Source organism: Dipteris shenzhenensis, chromosome 20, assembly GCF_047967505.1.
Source record: "Dipteris shenzhenensis isolate YYH24624 ecotype China chromosome 20, Dip_SZ_1.0, whole genome shotgun sequence".
NCBI classification, from domain to species: domain Eukaryota; kingdom Viridiplantae; phylum Streptophyta; class Polypodiopsida; order Gleicheniales; family Dipteridaceae; genus Dipteris; species Dipteris shenzhenensis.
The window spans coordinates 10,151,561-10,170,288 of NC_141615.1; the positions used below are offsets into that span (position 1 = coordinate 10,151,561).

Consider the following 18,728-nt stretch of genomic DNA (forward strand, 5'->3'; position numbering starts at 1 on the left):
ATAATCAATACTACACCAAATTTCAAAAGGTCCAAAACATCATGATCAAACTTCAAACGAAGTAGATACACCGTATTAGTAACTACACCAAAACATGAAAGGCAAAACATCATAAAGAAAAGGCTGCCAGTGTGCCACAGCCTCAAGCTGCATCTTCATTCTCATCCTCTTGCTCATCCTCATCCTCATCATCATCTGCATCAATGCCTGCACCCTCCTCATCCTCCTCCTCCTCCTCATCACTATCATCCTCATCTGCCTCGCCATGGAACTCCAAAAGACTAGAGCTGCTTGAAGCTGCAGCAACATCCATCGTTCCTGTAAGTGTAACAATAGGGGCTGCAATGTCTTCTCCCTCTGTATCTGCTTGCCTCGCTAGCAGCCTATCATCATCCTTCTCCTTGTTGATCATTTCTAGGGTCACTTCTATCTTCTCAAATCCCCTTTCCTTGATTTTGGAAATGAGACGCAAATTAGTATGGATGTATACTAATTTCTCGGTATTCTTTGGAAGCAGCCTATTCCTTCTTTTAGTATGGATAAGAGAGAATGTGCTCCAATTCCTCTCACAAGGAGAAGCACATGTGCCTTGCGAGAGCACTCGAAGAGCTAACCGCTGTAAATTTGGTATGTGAGCCCCAAATGTCTCCCACCATTTCACCCCTTGGTGCATTCTCTTTTCATCCTTTGCAATCGCACGAGCAAATGTGCCTGACATGGATTTGTAAATATCCAACTCATCACATAAGGTGCCTTGGCTGTCAACATCATACTTGGTGTACCGCTCTATGGCATCCATCCACCCATCGTGCACCTCCTTGTCACTATCTGGATTTTTCTCTCTCCAAATAGGATGGAGAACAAACGCTGCCGCATGCAATGGAGAATGCATCATATTCCACCTGTCAACACATAAGGCTCTAACATCAGCCAGCTTTGAGGATTCAATCCCATCAATAGTTGCCATCTTCTCGACCATCCGATCAGTGAGTTCATATACAAGTCCCATGGTAGCCCCTTCCCTATCAGCCAGGCGAAGGATCTTCAAAATAGGTGCACAAAGCTTCACAATGAGTCTTGCATCTTGCCAAAATGAAGCACCCAATATAATAGAAGACACCTGTTGTGCTTTCACAGTGCGTGACACCTTCTTCTTGCAATACTCATCACTGACAACCATGCGACGCAATCCATTGTATACCCTCTCATCCAACAAGTTTGCTAACATGATAAACATGTAAGCAAACCGTGTTTGTGCTGGCTTCACCAATTCCTTCTTGCTGAATTTTCTATACATTGCTAACACGGTGTGTTTCCGGGTAACAAATGTCACAATCATGTTAGCATGTACCAACACTGGCTTTACCCATGGAAGCTTTCCAATGTCCTCAAACAACAGGTCAAGGCAATGGCATGTGCATCTAGTATAGAAAATGTGAGGCCACTCTTCCTCCACCAATTCTCCTGCCCGCACACAGTTAGATGCATTGTCCATACACACCTGCACCACATTTTCAGCCCCAACATCAAGAATGGCATCTTTCAGTATCCCAAAGATGTACTCCCCTGACTTATACTGCCCACTTGTGTCCACGGACTTCAAGAAGGCTGAACCATATATGCATGAGACCATAATATTGATTATAGGCCGACGTCGAGTGTCAGACCAACCATCACAAGTTATGGTGCAGCCATATTTTTTCCACTTATCCCGAAACTGTAGCATCTCTTGATCTATGCATACTGCTTCATTAGTTAGCTCCGTTGTGCGCAAAACATTGTAGGATGGAGGCTTGAAGGTAGGCCCAACTTGGCCAATGGCACGAACCATCTCCAAAAAATAAGGGCTCCTCACCTTCCAATGAGGAATATCCTCTGCAAAGAAAAAACGACCGAGAGCAATGTATGCATCCTTCCGTGCTTGTGACTCCCATGCCTTTTCCAAGGTTCCCTTTGACGTCTTCAACTTCTTTTGCTTTGGCTCATATGCACTGCCAGATGCATTTCCACTTGCAGTACCACTCACCGAGGCATCTCCCAAATCAGCCACATCTTCAACAAGCTGTTTTGCAGCAGTTTTTAGGGCCACCTTTGCCTGCAATCTTCGACAAGTATCTTTCACATTTTCAGGAGGAGCAGTACACTTGTCAACCCCCAAGCCTGTGAGCCCAAGAAAATGTGCCCTTATACGGGTCGGTCCTCCATCCCATGAATGAGGGCAATATTTACATTTACAAGTGAATTGGCCCTTCCCCAAAGGCTTCAAGGCCTCTACAAATTCCCATTCTGGTCCTTTTTGTCTTCCCATTTGTAGATCTGCAAGCTGCAAATTTGCAAAAGAGGGCAAATAAGGCATTGGGCAAAGGAACAATTTCCAAAGAGGGCTTGAAGTCCTTGCAGGCTGCCCTATTAGATGGCATCAACTAAAGAGAGAGCACTTGCTGCAAAACAGGAAAAAAAAGCAGCCATTGCATTTACCTTGACACTTGGAGCAGGTAGAGCGTAGAGGCAAGCTGCGGGCTGCAACTGTACGGTGACCACTCACCTCCAAAGCAAGTATAACTTATAAGAGGGCAAAGGGCTGTCTAGACTCTAAATAGAGGGCAGCAAGGTGCTGAAGAAGAGGGCAAACTGAAGAACTTAGAAGAGTGAAGGGCTGAGGGGACTCGGGAGTCGGGACTGAAGAAGAGGGCAGCACTGAGCAAGGTGCAGAAGAAGCTTAGAAGAGGGCAAAGGGCTGCAGCCTTCCTAAATTTCTAGAAGCAAACGTCAGCCTAAATAGGCTCTTGAGGCAGCAATGGTCGGTGTGCAACGGCCAGCCTGCAAGCAAAGTGTCGGTCGTCGGTGAACAGTACGGAAGCCTTCGCAAGGATGTCGTACGTAGTACGGATTCGAATTTCGAACATCGCAGCCCAGCAACAATATAAGGTACGCATCCCGATTTTTTAACCCCCAAAAAAAGTCACGTACGAAAATCCGTACGGACGTACGGAATCCGTACGGAAAAACCAACCGTACGCGTACGGATGCAATCATGCTTTACATCACTTTTCACGTCCTCGTGACATTCTAAGTCTATGCGTTCTCACAAACACAAACAAGCAACATCTAAAAAAACTCTCGTCCCTATAATATCTTAACCGTCCACACAGTCCTTGAATCTTTCCTCAATACCGGCTACGCCATGCAAGACAAGGATCAGGTTAAGTCGAGATTTCATAGAAGAGAGATGGGTCAACGCAGCATTCCCGCGGAGAGATCTTGCAACTTGACATCTATGGTAGGTAAAGTCTAGGCTGCATAGTATAACTACGCTAGCAGCCCACGCCTTTTCTTTAACCTCTTTTTGTCCCTCACAGATATAGAAGAGCTTGCGAGGTAGCATGCCAAGACTCAAGCAGGCGTCGGGGTGCACTTCTTGTCATTGTTGCAACATCAAAACCATAGAGAATCCGGCATCGACGAGCTTGCAATCGACTCAAACCTTTTACTGAATCATCATCTCCTTGTCGCAAAAAATCATTAAAGAGAAGCAGGAAGCATACATAGAGATGCACTTACAAGCAATCTTCGTGTACCTTGCACAGCATCATAACCACAAAGAATCCAGCTATCAAAAGAACAGAAAGCTTTATAAAGCATACATCACTACGGGTTAGGGTTTCCTCTCTAGTCAAACTTGAACTAACCACGTATACCCCCAAGCTAACCATAACAATTGCCTAATAATTCTTATCGTTGTTGCAACATCAAAACCGCAAAGAATCCAGCATGCCATCTTCACAAACCTTTTATTCATCTCCTTGTTACACAACAATTGCAAAGCAGGAAGGTTTTTGGCCTGCCCTGGATGGGTATGCTATAGTTATCGCTCACTCGTTCATTTTCATACATTTTTTTATGATTGCATCCCTTGAAATCCTCCATCTTGATCCTCGATCTTTTTCTCCCCCCCCCCCCCCTCTCTCTCTCTCTCTCTCTCTCTCTCTCTCTCTCTCTCTCTCTCTCTCTCTCTCTCTCCCTCTCTCTAGATCACACATGAGACCTCTCATATCAATGGCATGGAGAGAGGAGCATGCGCAACACATGTGGATACGAGTCTAGCTACCAAACGCACGGTAGATTCTCATAGTGGTGTGTTATTTCCCCCAGATCAGAGCTTCCAGGTTTAGCTATGACATTGGGACAAGTGATCTGTCCCCCTCGTCCCACAGGTAATTAAAAAAAAATTTGCATCTTATGGGATACTGATAGACCGACCCCCTCCTCTATTGCAGTTGAGATTGAGGGTGTTAATTTGGGAAGAAAATATTTCACTTTAAAATGGGGCATTTTTGCTAGAGCTTGTTTTTCTTGTCACAAGTTTGGGCATCTTGCTTCAGAGTGTCCCTCTATCCTTCATCCACCTCCTCCAGCAGCTATCCCTCTGCCTTCTACTAAAGGAGGTCAGAAGACATATGTGGAAAAGATTGAGGCTAAAGGAGCAAAGCCTTCACTTCATACAAGGAGCCAGGCCAATTCAGCTCAAAATAAGGATAAAGGAAAAAGCAAGTTAGGGGAAAATAACACATCTTCTCATGAGGGATGGCAGACTGCAACGAAGACGGTGCCTCTCAAACAAAGACCTCTCCAATCTCGTAATTGGGATGCCTCTGCTCCTTCTCCAGGACAATCTTCTACCTCTCCAAGCAACCCCATCTCAAAGGCATGGGTTAATGCAGTCAAGAAAGGTCTTCCCCTTTGTGAAGAAGATGATATTATTAGGGAATTGGATGCTGAGGGTCAGCAAGACCCTGTGGCAATGGCAGAGGCTTGAGGCCTCCCGTTCTTTTGGAGGACTGATCATCTCTTGTATATATTTTCATGCGTGCTTCTCTTAAATGTTTTTCCTATAATATACAGGGCCTCTGCAACCAGAATAAATGGAGGCTATGGCATTATATAAATACAACTCATCCGGATGTTGTGTGTCTGCAAGAGCATAATCAGCATTTTTTTGCTGGCCAGCATGGGTTTTTTTATGGATATGATATATTTTATTCAGGATCTGAACAATTTTCTGGGCTGTGCATTTTAGCCAGACATGATCTGCAACCCTGGATAGCATATAATGATCTTGGTGGATGATGGATGATCATCCAATGTATGATTAATGGAGAGATTTTTGAAATAGGATCTTTGTATGTCTCTCAAAATTCAGCTTCCAGAGCTCAAATGTGGAACTCCATCAAGCAATATCCTTGGTCTTCAAGTGCTCTACTTTGTGGTGATTTCAACAATTCTCCTCACTGGAAGGACAATACCACACATAAATCCCATATGCTGACCTCTGAAATCCAGCAATGGGAACATATGACATCATCTCTTCAATTTGCAGATTTATGGACCGCAACTCACCCATCAGTTATGGGATTCACATATCATCATAATGCTTTTACAGAATATTGGGCCAGGCTTGATAGATATTATCTCATTCATGCTCAGCAATATGATGAATATACATGTCAAATGTGGACTGATTATTCACAACAATTATCTGATCATACTCCACTTTGGCTCGCCCTTTCTTTTGGTATGCCTCTGGATGATTTGCAGCTCTCTTCAGTCAGGTATTTACAAGTCAATCAATTATATCTCTCACATGAAAAATTCCAGCATATGATCAGACTGGCTTGCAGGCCATTGCTATCTCATGCTCAGGAGGATCTGGACTTTGCTTGGACCTCTTTCATACATCGTATTCAAAATGTCATAAAGGAATATGGAAGATGGTACATGGCAGAAACCAGACAGCATATCCAGTGGGCAAAATCATACAAGCAGTATTTGGTACAGCTTAGTCATCAAAGATCTCTATATGCTTCTGAGCAGCATTTATTGTCCTGTGCTTCCTCCATAATTGATGCCAATGATAAACGCAAGCTGTCCAAATGGCAGATCAGGGCCAGAGCTAAACCTATGCTAGATAAGGGCTGTTCCTCGAAATCTTTTTTTCGGAACTTACATGCAAATAGACAAAGCCAATCTATCATGAGGGTCAGGAAACCAAATGGCCTTTGGATCCAAACTCTATCTCAGCTGGAAAAACAATGTTTGGATCATTTTCAGCTTCTTTTTTCTCAGCCATCTTCTTCTACACCTCAGGTTGCTTCAGCTCGTAACAGATTTACTGCGCTTGTTTCTCCTATCGTCTCTTTGCAAAAAGCCTCAATGCTGGAAATGTCTTTTACAGATGTTGAATTGGATGAAGCTCTTCGGCATTTGGGTAAACATAAATCCCCTGGCTGGGATGGTCTGACGGTTGAATTTTTTGAAGCCTTTTGGCCTGAATTGAAGGGTCCAATTTTGCAGTTTATAAATGTAGCCTGGCAGCATCAACATCTTCCCTCAGCTTGGAAGCATGGTCTGGTTAAGCTTGTGCCCAAAAAACCTCTATGTGAGACTATGGATGACTGGAGGCCCATCACTTTGATGCCGGTTATATACAAACTGATTGCCAAAATGTTGGTACATCGGATAAAGGATATCCTTCATGATGGACTTCATCCCAGGCAATATGGTTTTGTTCCAAGACGGCACATACATGACAATATCTCTAACACTCTCATCGCAATGGAATATGCAAAATATTCAGATCAAGATGTGATGGTCATGCAGGTGGATGTGGCGAAGGCATTTGATACAGTACAGTGGGATTATGTCTCTCAAATCATGTTAAAACTTGGTTTTGGGCCAAAGCTAGTTAATGTCATATATTGGCTTTACTCATATTCCACTGCACAATGCTTTATAGGGAATCATTTGTCTGAGTCTTGGACTCTCGAACGTTCAGTTCGACAGGGATGCCCTCTCAGTGCTTTGCTATATGCCATCGCTTCACATCCTTTGCTTCTTTATATGGATCACATGGTTGATACTGGACAGCTAGAGGGGCTTCATATTTCTGGTTCACGACCCTTCATTGCACAGGCCTATGCAGATGATTCATTCTTCATGCCAAAGAATAGTCCTTTGGAGATTCGCCTCTTGATGGATACCCTTTCAGATTTTGGGTTGGCAGCTGGTCTTAAAATCAATTTTCAGAAATCAAAACTCTTGCCTCTCAAGCAATGTGACTGGCATGCTATCCTGTGGCCAGGACAGATTATTTATCCGGAAAACATAGTAAGACATTTGGGCTATCCCATTGGCTGGAAAATCAGCAATAAGCAACAAATGTCATGGGTGTCAAACAAAATTCAGGACAAATTAGAATATTGGAAGATCTCCACTTGGCCTCTGCATGTACGGCTTCGAATTGTCCAGTCTATTGTTCTAGCTTATGTCCAGTTCTACCTTCCTCTATTACATTGGTCATCTCGAGATCTCACTTCCTTTATGTCTCAAGCCATGGAGATTTTTTGGAAAACTAAGCTTCATAAAAAAGCTTTACGGCTGCTCAAAATGGACTTGCTTTGTTCACCAAGAATGCATGGTGGTTTGAATATAATCAACATCCAATTTCATGTGTTGGCAAGAAAGATCACTATGCTCAAGACATTTTTTCAACAAGAGCAGCCTTGGTCTATTATGTTCGCACTTTTGAGTGGACAGATGACCACAAATGCTTATGGACATTGGCTAGTTGATCCATCGGAAGTAGTACTAGGCAAATTTCAAGGTAAAATACCTAGCTGTCCATTTTCTAATTCTTTGATTCACCCCACAGCTATTGCTCCAGAAAATACTACTCCTCCAACTTACGGTCCGCGGCCTAAGGCTATGCCTAGCAAGTTGGGTGATGTGATATCTAAATCTGCTCTTCCCAAGGAAAGTGTGGTCCATGTTTCAGCCAAGCAAAAGGATAAGGGAAAGGGCAAAATTCCAGAATCTAATGCCTCTCCCCATGGTGCCTGGCAGCAGCCCAAAAAGGTGTTTGTGCTTAAGCCACGACCATTACAATCTCGGCATTGGGATGCCTCTACTTCCACCCCTGACCAGGCCTCTACCCCTGCTGATAGCCTGACTTCTCGACTGTGGGTTGCTCAAGAAGGGCATTCCTGTATGTGACAATGATGAGGACGATAGAGCTATTGATCCAGGAGGCCAGGTAGATGTCGATGTCATGGCTGATGCCTGACATCTTATACCTTTACTGTGTTTTTCGGTTCGGCTGTATATATCTCTCATGTCTACATACAATGTCCAAGGTCTTGGCAATGTCAACAAGTGGAGACTTTTTTGGCACTATGTACATAGAATGCACCCCGATGTTATTTCCTTACAGGAACATTATCAACACTTCTTGGCTGGCCAGCAAGGCCACTTTGCTGGTTATGACATCTTTTATGCTGGTACAATGCACTTTTCGGGGGTATGCATGCTGGTGAAACATGATATGCAGCCCACGGTTGCTTACAATGATCCCCAGGGTCGATGGATGGTAATCAGATGCATCTGTCATGCCGATCTTTATGAAATAGCATCGGTTTATGCCTCTCAAACTTCTGCGATAAGAGCTCAAATGTGGGCCTCCCTCAAGCAATATCCATGGCTGTCTAATGCTTTTTTGTGTGGGGACTTTAATAACTCGCCTGCCATGCAAGACAACACCACTCACCGATCTCACATGATCCCCATTGAGCTTCGACATTGGGAGGATATGCTTTCTTCCTTGTATGCAGAAGATTTGTGGCTCTCAACAAGGGATGGAGATATGGGTTATACATACCGTCATAATGCTTTCGCTCATTGCTGGGCTCCACTTGACAGATGGTATTTGTTGCATGCTCAGCAGTATGCTAGTTTTACATGTGCATTATGGGTTGATCATTCCCTCTTGATGTCTGATCACTTTCCAGTATGCTTGACATTATCTATAGCGCGGTTGACAGATGATATGCCTTTTTTTGGTTGTCGTCTACTCCATATTAACAGTGCTTATTTGCTTCATCAACAATTCCAAAATATGGTGAGAGTGGCTGTCCGCATCCTCCTCTACATGCTCAGGAGGATATGGATTTTGCTTGGATCAGTCTTGCACATCGTCTGCAGGCTGTTATTCAAGATTATGGACGGAGTCACATGGAGAACCTCAGGCTTAAGCTAAAATGGGCTCAATCTCACAAGCAACAAATGGATGTAATCAGCTCTTATAGGCAGCTCGCTTCCTCTGAACAGGATTCTTGGGCTTATGCGGTTCATATCATCCATCAAAATGATCTTCGCAAATTAAAGAAGTGGCAAATCCGAGCTCGCATGAAACGCCCTTTGGATAAGGGTTGCTCCTCCAAGGCCTGCTTTAAAAGTTTGCATGCGGATCGACGAAAGGAGGATATTCCAAATCAGAATTGGAATCGCAATGCTCTAGTCATTTTCAACATCTCTTTTCTCCTCAGCCTGATTATTCAATGCAAGTGAATGCAGCTAGGTCTCAATTTCTTATGCATGTTCAGCCTATATTGTCTTTGGAACAGGCTCATGCATTGGAGCAGCCATTTATGCATGATGAACGGGATGATGCTTTGAGTCATTTACGTAAAGGCAGCTCTCCTGATTGGGATGGATTGACTGTTGAATTTTTCCTTGCATTTTGGGATGATCTCAAGGACACTCTTCTTCTTATGATCAATCATGCTTGGGCAGAACAATCTCTTCCTCCTCCTTGGAAGCATGGCCTTGTCAAATTGATCCCAAAAAAAAGGTTGTGTGAGACAATGGCTGATTGGCGGCCCATTTCTCTTATGCCAGTCATTTACAAACTCATTGCCAAGATGATTGTCCATAGGGTTCGATTTATATCCTAGGCAGTATGGGTTTCTTCCCAGAAGGCAAATTACTGACAATATCTCCAATGTTTTGCTTGCAATTGAGTATGCCAAATATTCTAAACAAGATGTTCTCATTTTGCAAGTGGACATTGCGAAAGCATTTGATACTGTCCATTGGGATTTTATTTCTCAGACTATGCATAAATTGGGATTTGGTCCTCGGCTGGTTCATGTTGTTTACTGGTTGTATTCTCATGCCACTGCGCAGTGTCTGCTTGGCAGTGGGTTGTCAAGGACACGGACTATGATCCGCTCAGTGAGACAGGGATGCCCTCTTAGTGCGCTACTGTATGCCATTGCTACTCATCCGTTATTGTTGCATATGGACCATCTTGCAGATACTGGGCAGCTTCATGGCTTGCAAATTCCAGGTGCACAGCCATTTCTCGCACAGGCATATGCTGATGATTCATATTTTATGCCCACGAATTCTCAATGTGACCTCTCTCATTTGATGCATACTTTGAATGATTTTGGCATAGCTGCTGGCCTGCATATCAACTTTCAGAAATCGAATCTTCTAGCTTTGAAAGAAGCTGATTGGCATGCACTTCTGTGGCCAAGCCACATTATTTCTTCCCATACCATTGTGAGGCATTTAGGGTATCCCATTGGCTGGAATATTACCCCTCAACAACAGCTTAAATGGGTGCTTCAAAAGATTAACAAGAAGCTGGAATATTGGCACTTGTCAACTTGGCCTTTACATGTTCGACTTCGGAAAGTGCAATTATCATTATGGCATATGTGCAATTTTATTTACCTCTTCTTCACTGGTCTTTTAAGCATTTGGCTTCCTATATATCCCAAGCCACAAGAAGGCTTTGCGACTACTTCCAATGCACTCTGTTTGTTCTCCTAAGACTCATGGGGGACTCGATATTCTCAATCTTCAGTTTCATATAGAGGGAAACCGAAGCCGCAGCAAATGAGAAACATGAGTGATCAATATCCGAGAGTGCGGGCAAGACCATAACAAATGGGGAACTGTCTCACAATGATGAGAGCAACGGGGGCAGGAAGAGGAAGCAATACAACGTGCAACCAATTTCACCCCAATGGAAAAAGCTCCCACTATACATCTCCAAAAGAAAAGCCTCTGTTTCAACGGCAATTTAGCTTTCTAAATTTTCTTGAGTTTTGATTGCCACCAAGATAAAGGCCTATCCAAATTTCAAAGAGTGTTGGCATGCTTATCAATCCATGGCGGTGGAAGAAGAAATCTGTAGACCATCGAGGATGTCAACTTATGCATTGAAAGTGAACGGGTAGCAGGAGACAAGGAAGTCACATTCCAGTCCAGTAATCTGTCCTGTACAAACAACGGAGGAACAGGAACAAAAGGCTGCAACATAGATGTAAGTAGCCTCCAAACGGGCCTATGATGCAGACCCAAGGGAAATGTCCTACAAGCTTGTGGAAATGAGAGCACATAACCATGTCGATCCACCACATCTCCAACAAATCTTATGCCCAATTTCATAAGATTATATGCTTTAATAGGTGCCTGCAAAGCAAGTGGCGAATCAAATACCTTGCTCCAATGGATACTTTCCAAACGAAGAGAATTACCATGATGGGAGAAAGCACCTGACCATTTCGCGTAAGAGAGAATTCTCTTCCAATCATGAATAAAAGCAGTAGAAACAGGACAGCCAGGAATTTGGGTACTATGGACTATTTGGACACAGAGATGGCATTTTAGGATAGGACAACAGTTCCCTCAGGCATATGCTTTCTTCATAATGTCCCTCAAGCAATCTTTATATGATAGTTATGCTGTGAGGGATTTGGATGCTACTAGCCTTGAAGTGTTTTCTCACTGTTTTTGAGTGCTTCCATTAGGCTCTCTTTTGGAGTCTAATGTCATGTACATTGATTTTATGGGTTTCACAAAAAGTGTGTGTACGTAGTGATGTGTGTGTGTGGTGCGCACGAGTGGGTGAGAGCTCCAGCCATGGCGATGATTCCAGCCCTCAGCCGGCTCTGTTGGTGATCTTGACCTGCCCCTACTACTGCCTATGGTCCGTTCATCCTCCTGAGCTTGCTCGCTGCTACCAGCCACCTCTCTAGAGCTCTATCTGGTCTCTTTTCCACCTCGTTTTCAGCCTCCTGCAGCTCCCCATTTTGTGTGTGTGTTGTGGTGCGACCTCTACCTTTCAGCCTCGTCAACGTTTCCGTACACCTGTACGGCCCCCGTACAGTTTTCGTACGCTGTTCGTACAGCCCCGTCTGCATCTCTGTACAAATCTACACGCGTTTCTGCACGCAGTTCCGTACAGTCTCGTCTGCACCTCCGTACAGTCCCGTGTATGCATCTCCGTACAGTCTCGTCTCCAGAGCCGTACACGTCTGCTGTTTTTTCTGTACTTCTCCATACAGTCCCGTGCTTGTACGCTCCTTTTTTCCTTCTTGTCTTGCCACAGTTCAATCATGGCTTCAGATTTGGAAGTTTGTACATATGCTCGAAAAGAAAGACCTGCAGATGCTAAGCGTCGCCTATCAGAGCCTGCATCACAAGATGATGAACTTATTGTCGAAGCTCAGTACGTGTTTGACACCCTTAAGGATGACTTTCAGCAGTCACGACAGGAATGGGGCAAACTGGTTCCAGAGGTCACGTACAAATTGAAATTGCCGTCCCTCGTCAATCCTCTCAGGAAGTTGTCTCAAACTGCGGTTATAATTTTCTTTCCAGGAAGAATCCCAACGGCCAGTGATGTCGCGCAGTTGATTAAGTCCATCCTTGGAGGATGCTTTGTAGAAGGAGTGTATTTTGCTTCCAGAGGCTTCTATGAGGTGCATTTATCAGATGCTTCGTGCAAGCAGAGGCTTCTTGAGTTCTCTCCCCTGTTTTACAGGAAGCAGATGGTACATACTATGCCTTGGTCCCCAAACAAGGATTATCAAAGTCTTATACGACATCATTGTCCTGTATGGGTTGAGGTTGTTAACTTCCCGGACTATATGCGTGAAGAGTTGCCTGGCCTGGCTGCTTCTTTGGGACAGGTCATTTGTCCTCCAAGGCCCATGGGAAACCGTAACAGGTTCTGCATTCTCTGGGACACTGATACACCTACCCCTCCTTCTATTGCAGTGGAGGTTGAGGAAGTGCAATTGGGAAAAAAGTATTTTGAATTGAAGTGGGGCGTGTTTGCAGGAGCTTGTTTTGCCTGCCACAAGTTTGGGCATCTAGCCTCTGAATGCCCAATGGTTCTGCATCAGCCCCCTCCCAATGCCTTGCCACGCCGAACACAGGAAATGAATGAGAATTTACAAGCTAAGACAGCAAATAGAAATGGAGCAAAGAATGCCAAACCAATCAATCAGGTGCAGTCACTTGCTGGAAAAGGAAAAGAGAAGATGAAGGAATCTGCAGGGATTGATCAGGATGGTTTTCAACAACCTAAGAAGGTGGTTGTATTGAAGCAACGCCCCCTTCAATCTCGTCAATGGGATGCTTCTTCTCCCTCACCCGGACAGGCTTCTACTTCAGCTCCTATCCTTCAAAATTGGGTGGGGGTACTGAAGAAGGGCATCCCCATATGTGATTCAGAAGAAGGGGAAAATGCTGTGTCTTTCATGGATCATGAAGGAATGCAGCCCATGCAGGCAGAGGCTTTGCCTCTCTGATGTCTTGTTTTATTCTAATACTTTCTTGTATATACCTCTCTCATGCTCCAAACACTTAAGTGCTTTACATATAATGTACAGAGTCTCTGCAATGTCTCCAAGTGGAGGCTTTTATGGAATTATGTACATAAAATGCAGCCAGATATTGTTTGTTTGCAAGAACATAATCAACACTCCATGGTTGGTCATCATGATTATTTTGGCGGTTATGATATATATTATTCTGGTACCACTACCTACTCAGGTGTATGCATACTAGTTAGACATGAGCTGGAACCTCAGTTAGCCTTCAATGACAGCAGTGGCAGATGGATGGTCATACAATGTAATGTCAATGGTGATATTTTTGAGTTTGCATCACTTTAGCAAATACAAGTCCCCTGGCTGGGATGGCCTTACGGTGGAATGTTATATTTCTTTTTTGGATGATTTGAAAGAAGTCCTCTTGCAAATGATAAATGTTGCCTCACAAGGAAATCAGTTGCCGCACTCTTGGAAGCATGGCATAGTCAAACTTGTGCCCAAAAAACATATGTGTGACCATATGTCAGATTGGAAGCCTATTACTTTGATGCCTGTAATTTACAAACTCATTGCCAAAATGATTGTGCATAGGCTTCACAGGATACTGAACGCGGGACTTCATCCTCATCAGTATGGGTTTGTGCCGCGAAGACAAATCCATGATAATATATCCAATGCCTTGACTACAATTGAATATGCTAAGTATTCGCATCAAGATGTGCTCATATTGCAGGTAGATATTGCTAAGGCATTTGACACTATTCAATGGGATTTTATCTCTCAAATCATGACAAAGTTGGGCTTTGGTCCCAAGATAGCAAATGCAGTTTACTGGCTTTATTCTGGCTCTACTTCTCAGTGCATTCTTGGGGGTCATCTATCTCGGTCATGGACATTGGGTAGATCAGTTAGACAGGTCTATGCCATTGCGACCCACCCCCTTTTAATGTATCTTGATCATCTTACAAACACAGGAAAGATAACTGGTCTTAAAATCCCTGGGGCTGCATCTTTTTTGGCACAAGCATATGCTGATGATTCCTTCTTTATGCCACAGAATTCCCCCCGGGAAGTTCACATGCTTATGACCACTCTTTCATTGTATGGTTTGGCAGCGGAATTGCATGTCAATTTTGACAAATCTAAATTACTTCCCCTGAAACAATGTGACTAGCATTCTATTCTTTGGCCAGGTCAGGTGGTGCATTCCAAAGATGTAGTCAGGCATTTGGGATATCCTATAGGATGGCATATCACCGGGAAGCAGCAATCTAAAATGGATCTTCCAAAGACTTCAACATAAACTAGAATACTGAAAATTTTCTACTTGGCCTCTTCATGTCAGACTCAGAATAGTACAGTCCATTGTAATGTCCTATGTCAAGTTTTATTTGCCTTTGCTGCATTGGTCCTCCAGGGATATTTCAGCCTTTATGTCTCAAGCTATGGAGCTGTTATGGAGGACAAAAACTGTTGTGAAAGCATTGAGACTCATGAAGATGGAAATGGTGTGCTCTCCTAGGATGCATGGTGGACTTAATGTCCTCAATATAAGATATCATGTACTTGCAAGGAAGGCGACTATGCTCCATACTTTTTTCCGCCAACAACAGCCATGGACTTGTATGATAGCATCCATGTGTGTCAACATGAGGACTTGTGCTTATGGTCATTGGACTACTGATCATTGGGAGGTTGTCATTGGGAGATTTATAGGGAAGATATCTGGCTGTCCTTTCTCTACTGCTCTGATACTTGACTGGAAACAAGTACTTTCTAAGGTCAAATGGGCTCCTGATAATTGCTCGGGGACAAACTCATTAAATATTAAGAGAGTTTACAATTGCTGAATCTTATTTTCTCATGTAACTTATCTAGGCTGCGTTAAATTTTATAATTTTAGTTTCATGTCCTTAAAAATAATATAAAAAAATGCTTGTTTTTATGTTTTTATATGTGCTTTGAAGATTGGGTTTTTCTTAAATTTTATCTGAAAACTAGTCCAAAAGTAGGTCTATATGGAAGAAAATTGCTGATTTGTTTCATCCTTTTCTACCTGTTCCTCCTGTGGCTGACACAAACAGGCTTATGGATTGGCAATTGCAGCCCTCTGCTACATGCACTCGTCCTGTTCCTCTCCCTGCCTTGACCTCCATCAAAGCCTACAGGCTTCTGCAGCCTGCTCCATGGATTCAGCAATATGCTAATTCTCTACGGCATATAAGGAAGCCCCTCTCATGGTGGCGGAAGAATCTCCGGATATTATGGAAGTGTAAAATACCATTGAAACAAATACTTTTTCTTTGGAGATGTATGACAGGCAGCAGATTGTCAATGGGAGTCACACTTGCAAAACGTCACATTGCACCATCCACATGTTTAAGATGCCAGGCTCCTTTAGAGACTATTCCTCATTTGCTTTGGCACTGCCCGTGTTCTAGGAACCTCCTCGGGAGAATTTCAGATCATCTTCGGCTCCGTTTCCGGAGTCACAGATTTGGGAAACATTTCTGGCTCTTTGGCAGATTTATGAGGTCTTTGTCTCAATACTCACTATTTCTCTCTTAGGTGAGATATTGGGCTCTTTGAACAATCTGGAGTGAGAATCATTTAGCATACTTGGGTCGGCAGATTCACAAGTCATATGAATCTTTCCGAGCCTCATTGCGGCAATCCTTATATGATGCCTGCCATGAGGGTGATATGGATGCTTCTTGCATAGAGCTTTTCTTTTTATGTTTCTGATCTTTGGGATACTCTCCATTTCGGGGACCTCCCATCATGTAAATTTATGAGCATATAAATATACTGCACTAGATATTACTAAAAAAAAAAGTGTGTGTGTGTGTACGTAGTGTGTGTGTGTGTGTGTGTGTGTGTGTGTGTGTGTTGGCAAAGTTGGGCTTTGGTCCCAAGATAGCAAATGCAATTTATTGGCTTTATTCTGGCTCTACTTCCCACCCGAGTAACTACAGGACTATCATGATTGGACATGTGATGTCTAGCCAAAGCTCCCTTATGGCTGAGCTCTTGCGAAATCAAATTGGCATCCTCCTCTAGAGCACTCGCGACGTGCCCCTCCATCAACAAAATATTTCGGTCAACTCTCCCTCTTCCAAGGTGCTTCCACCCGCAATCAAGATCCACCCCATCAGAAGTTCTCAGTCCTTGAGCTCACCTTCTCCTGTGCTATGAGCTCATAATCCCTTCTCTAGCTCATTATTGCGGCCACCGTCAACTTCCTTCCTCCTCTGCTCATGCGCCCCCCCTTTGCTCATCGAACTCTCCACCCATCAAGCTCCACTTCGAAAAAACTCCAGCCAGACCATGCATTCTCTGCATCAGTTCACGTGCAAATGACGATCGTCTTGCGTGAAGATAACCAGCAGCGTCCGCAGTTGCCCTTTTCTCCCATTCGATCTGAATTCACCACGTAGTTGTAACCCCGATGCTATGCAGCTGTATTGGATGCATCGGTCAACCTATTCGCAGAGATGAGAGGGCTCAGAGCAGAGAGTAAGGCCGGTTTCAGGCGAGACCATGGGACTATGGATCACATACTCACACTCAATAGTGTCATCGAGGAGGCCAGATCACGGAAGGAGAGGATATATTGCTACTTTGTGGATTTCCGCAAAGCCTTTGACACAATACCTCAAGCTCGTCTCATCACACGCCTACAGACACTGGGATTTGATCAGGAGATCATCTGGGCAGTCATGGCACTTTATGAGAGAGACTCAGGCCGAGTTCGGACAGGCACAAGTTGGACAGATGAGATCTTGAGCACCATAGGGGTCAAACAAGGTTGTCCCTTATCAACAACCCTGTTTGGCCTCTACATCAATGAGCTGGAGACTTTCATGGGGGCTTCCGGAGGGACCGGTTGCTCACTTGCCGAGATCATCATCAGGATTCTTCTTTATGCAGATGACGTGGCACTCTTGTCGTCCACACCCGAGGGGCTCCAACGACACCTGGATGCACTGCAGGCTTTTTGTTTATCCCATGATTTGGAGGTAAGCCTTGGCAAGACCAAGGTCATTATCTTTAACACCTCTCGCGCAAACATGCAACAGAAGCAATTCACTTTCGGTGGGTCACCAGTTGAGATCGTATCCTCATACACTTACTTGGGGGTCATCTTCTCCGGCCCGATCTTCACGATGAGACCAACGATGCAGGCCAAACTAAGTAGGGGATACACCTCACTGGCTCGGCTAGAGAGACAATGCTTCCACTCCCACTTTCAAGACCCTCGGACCAAGGCTCTTCTCTTCGACTCCTTGGTCCGACCAGTCGGTATGTATGGCAGCCCTTGTTGGGGACCTAACATGTCAGAGATAGAGTGGACAAGGGTGGATCGCCTGTAGATCCTCATGCTCTCACGCATGATCCGGGGGAAACCATCTGTACCACATCACATCATTCAGGCCGAGTTTGGTGCGTCTCCACTCCAACTGGATGCAGCCTTTCAGACCATCACATATCTACACCGCGTTAGATATGGGGACTGCACATCAGGGAGGCAGAGGTTGCCATGGTTGGCTCTCGATTCCTCCATGAGGTTGACAGCAGAGGGAGACGAGCGATGCTAGTATGCACGGACTCACAGATGGTGTGTGAGACTAGGGTTTCACATCGATGGGATACCCCCTTTTCAGTACAGTTTAGATGCCCCTCCAGTACTCCCACCCACCATCCCGATCAGGCCACACACCAACCAGGTCATTCGAGAGGATCTACTGCAACTACACACCTTTAGGACCTGGTTGGAGCCGAGGGATCTTTCAGTGAAGCTGAGTTTCTACAGAGACTACTGTCTTCGTATTTCGGAGGAGGGATTCATCACACCACCTGGGTACACTGAGCTTCATATGCCTCACTCACTACGGATCTCCATCGGACAGTTGCGGGTATCATCACACCGCCTCCGCATAGAGAGCAATAGAGCAGAGGGGATCCCTAAGGAGCATCGCATATGCATATTGTGCGACTGTCAGGAGGTTGAGTCGGAGGAGCATTTTATTTTCACGTGCCCAGTGTACTACGAGATCCGAGGTCGCTACCACTGTCTCTTCAAAGATGGCTCCAGGCTCTTTTTCAGATTCCTCACCTACCCAGATCAGAGATGCCTCATGGCCTTCATTCACGAGGAGGCCCGACACAGAGAGTACTTACTCAGGCGACGGGGCTTGGCCACATCATCAGACACCTCTCAGAGCAGGATCACAGAGTTCTTTCCATCGAGTGACATTGATC

The 18,728-nt window shown here is 44.5% G+C and overlaps 2 protein-coding genes across 3 annotated transcripts in view; both read right to left on the reverse strand.

Moving 5' to 3' along the window:
- NUP155 (nucleoporin 155) overlaps nucleotides 1–18,728 on the reverse strand; it is a 113,656-nt gene that overhangs the window by 55,893 nt on the left and 39,035 nt on the right. The gene's annotated exons all lie outside the window — the stretch shown is intronic.
- LOC147889252 (uncharacterized) lies at nucleotides 141–2,323 on the reverse strand. The gene has a single exon (XM_087391481.1). It carries the CDS (start codon nucleotides 2,306–2,308, stop codon nucleotides 143–145), a length of 2,166 nt encoding a protein of 721 aa, XP_087247607.1. The 5' UTR covers nucleotides 2,309–2,323; the 3' UTR covers nucleotides 141–142.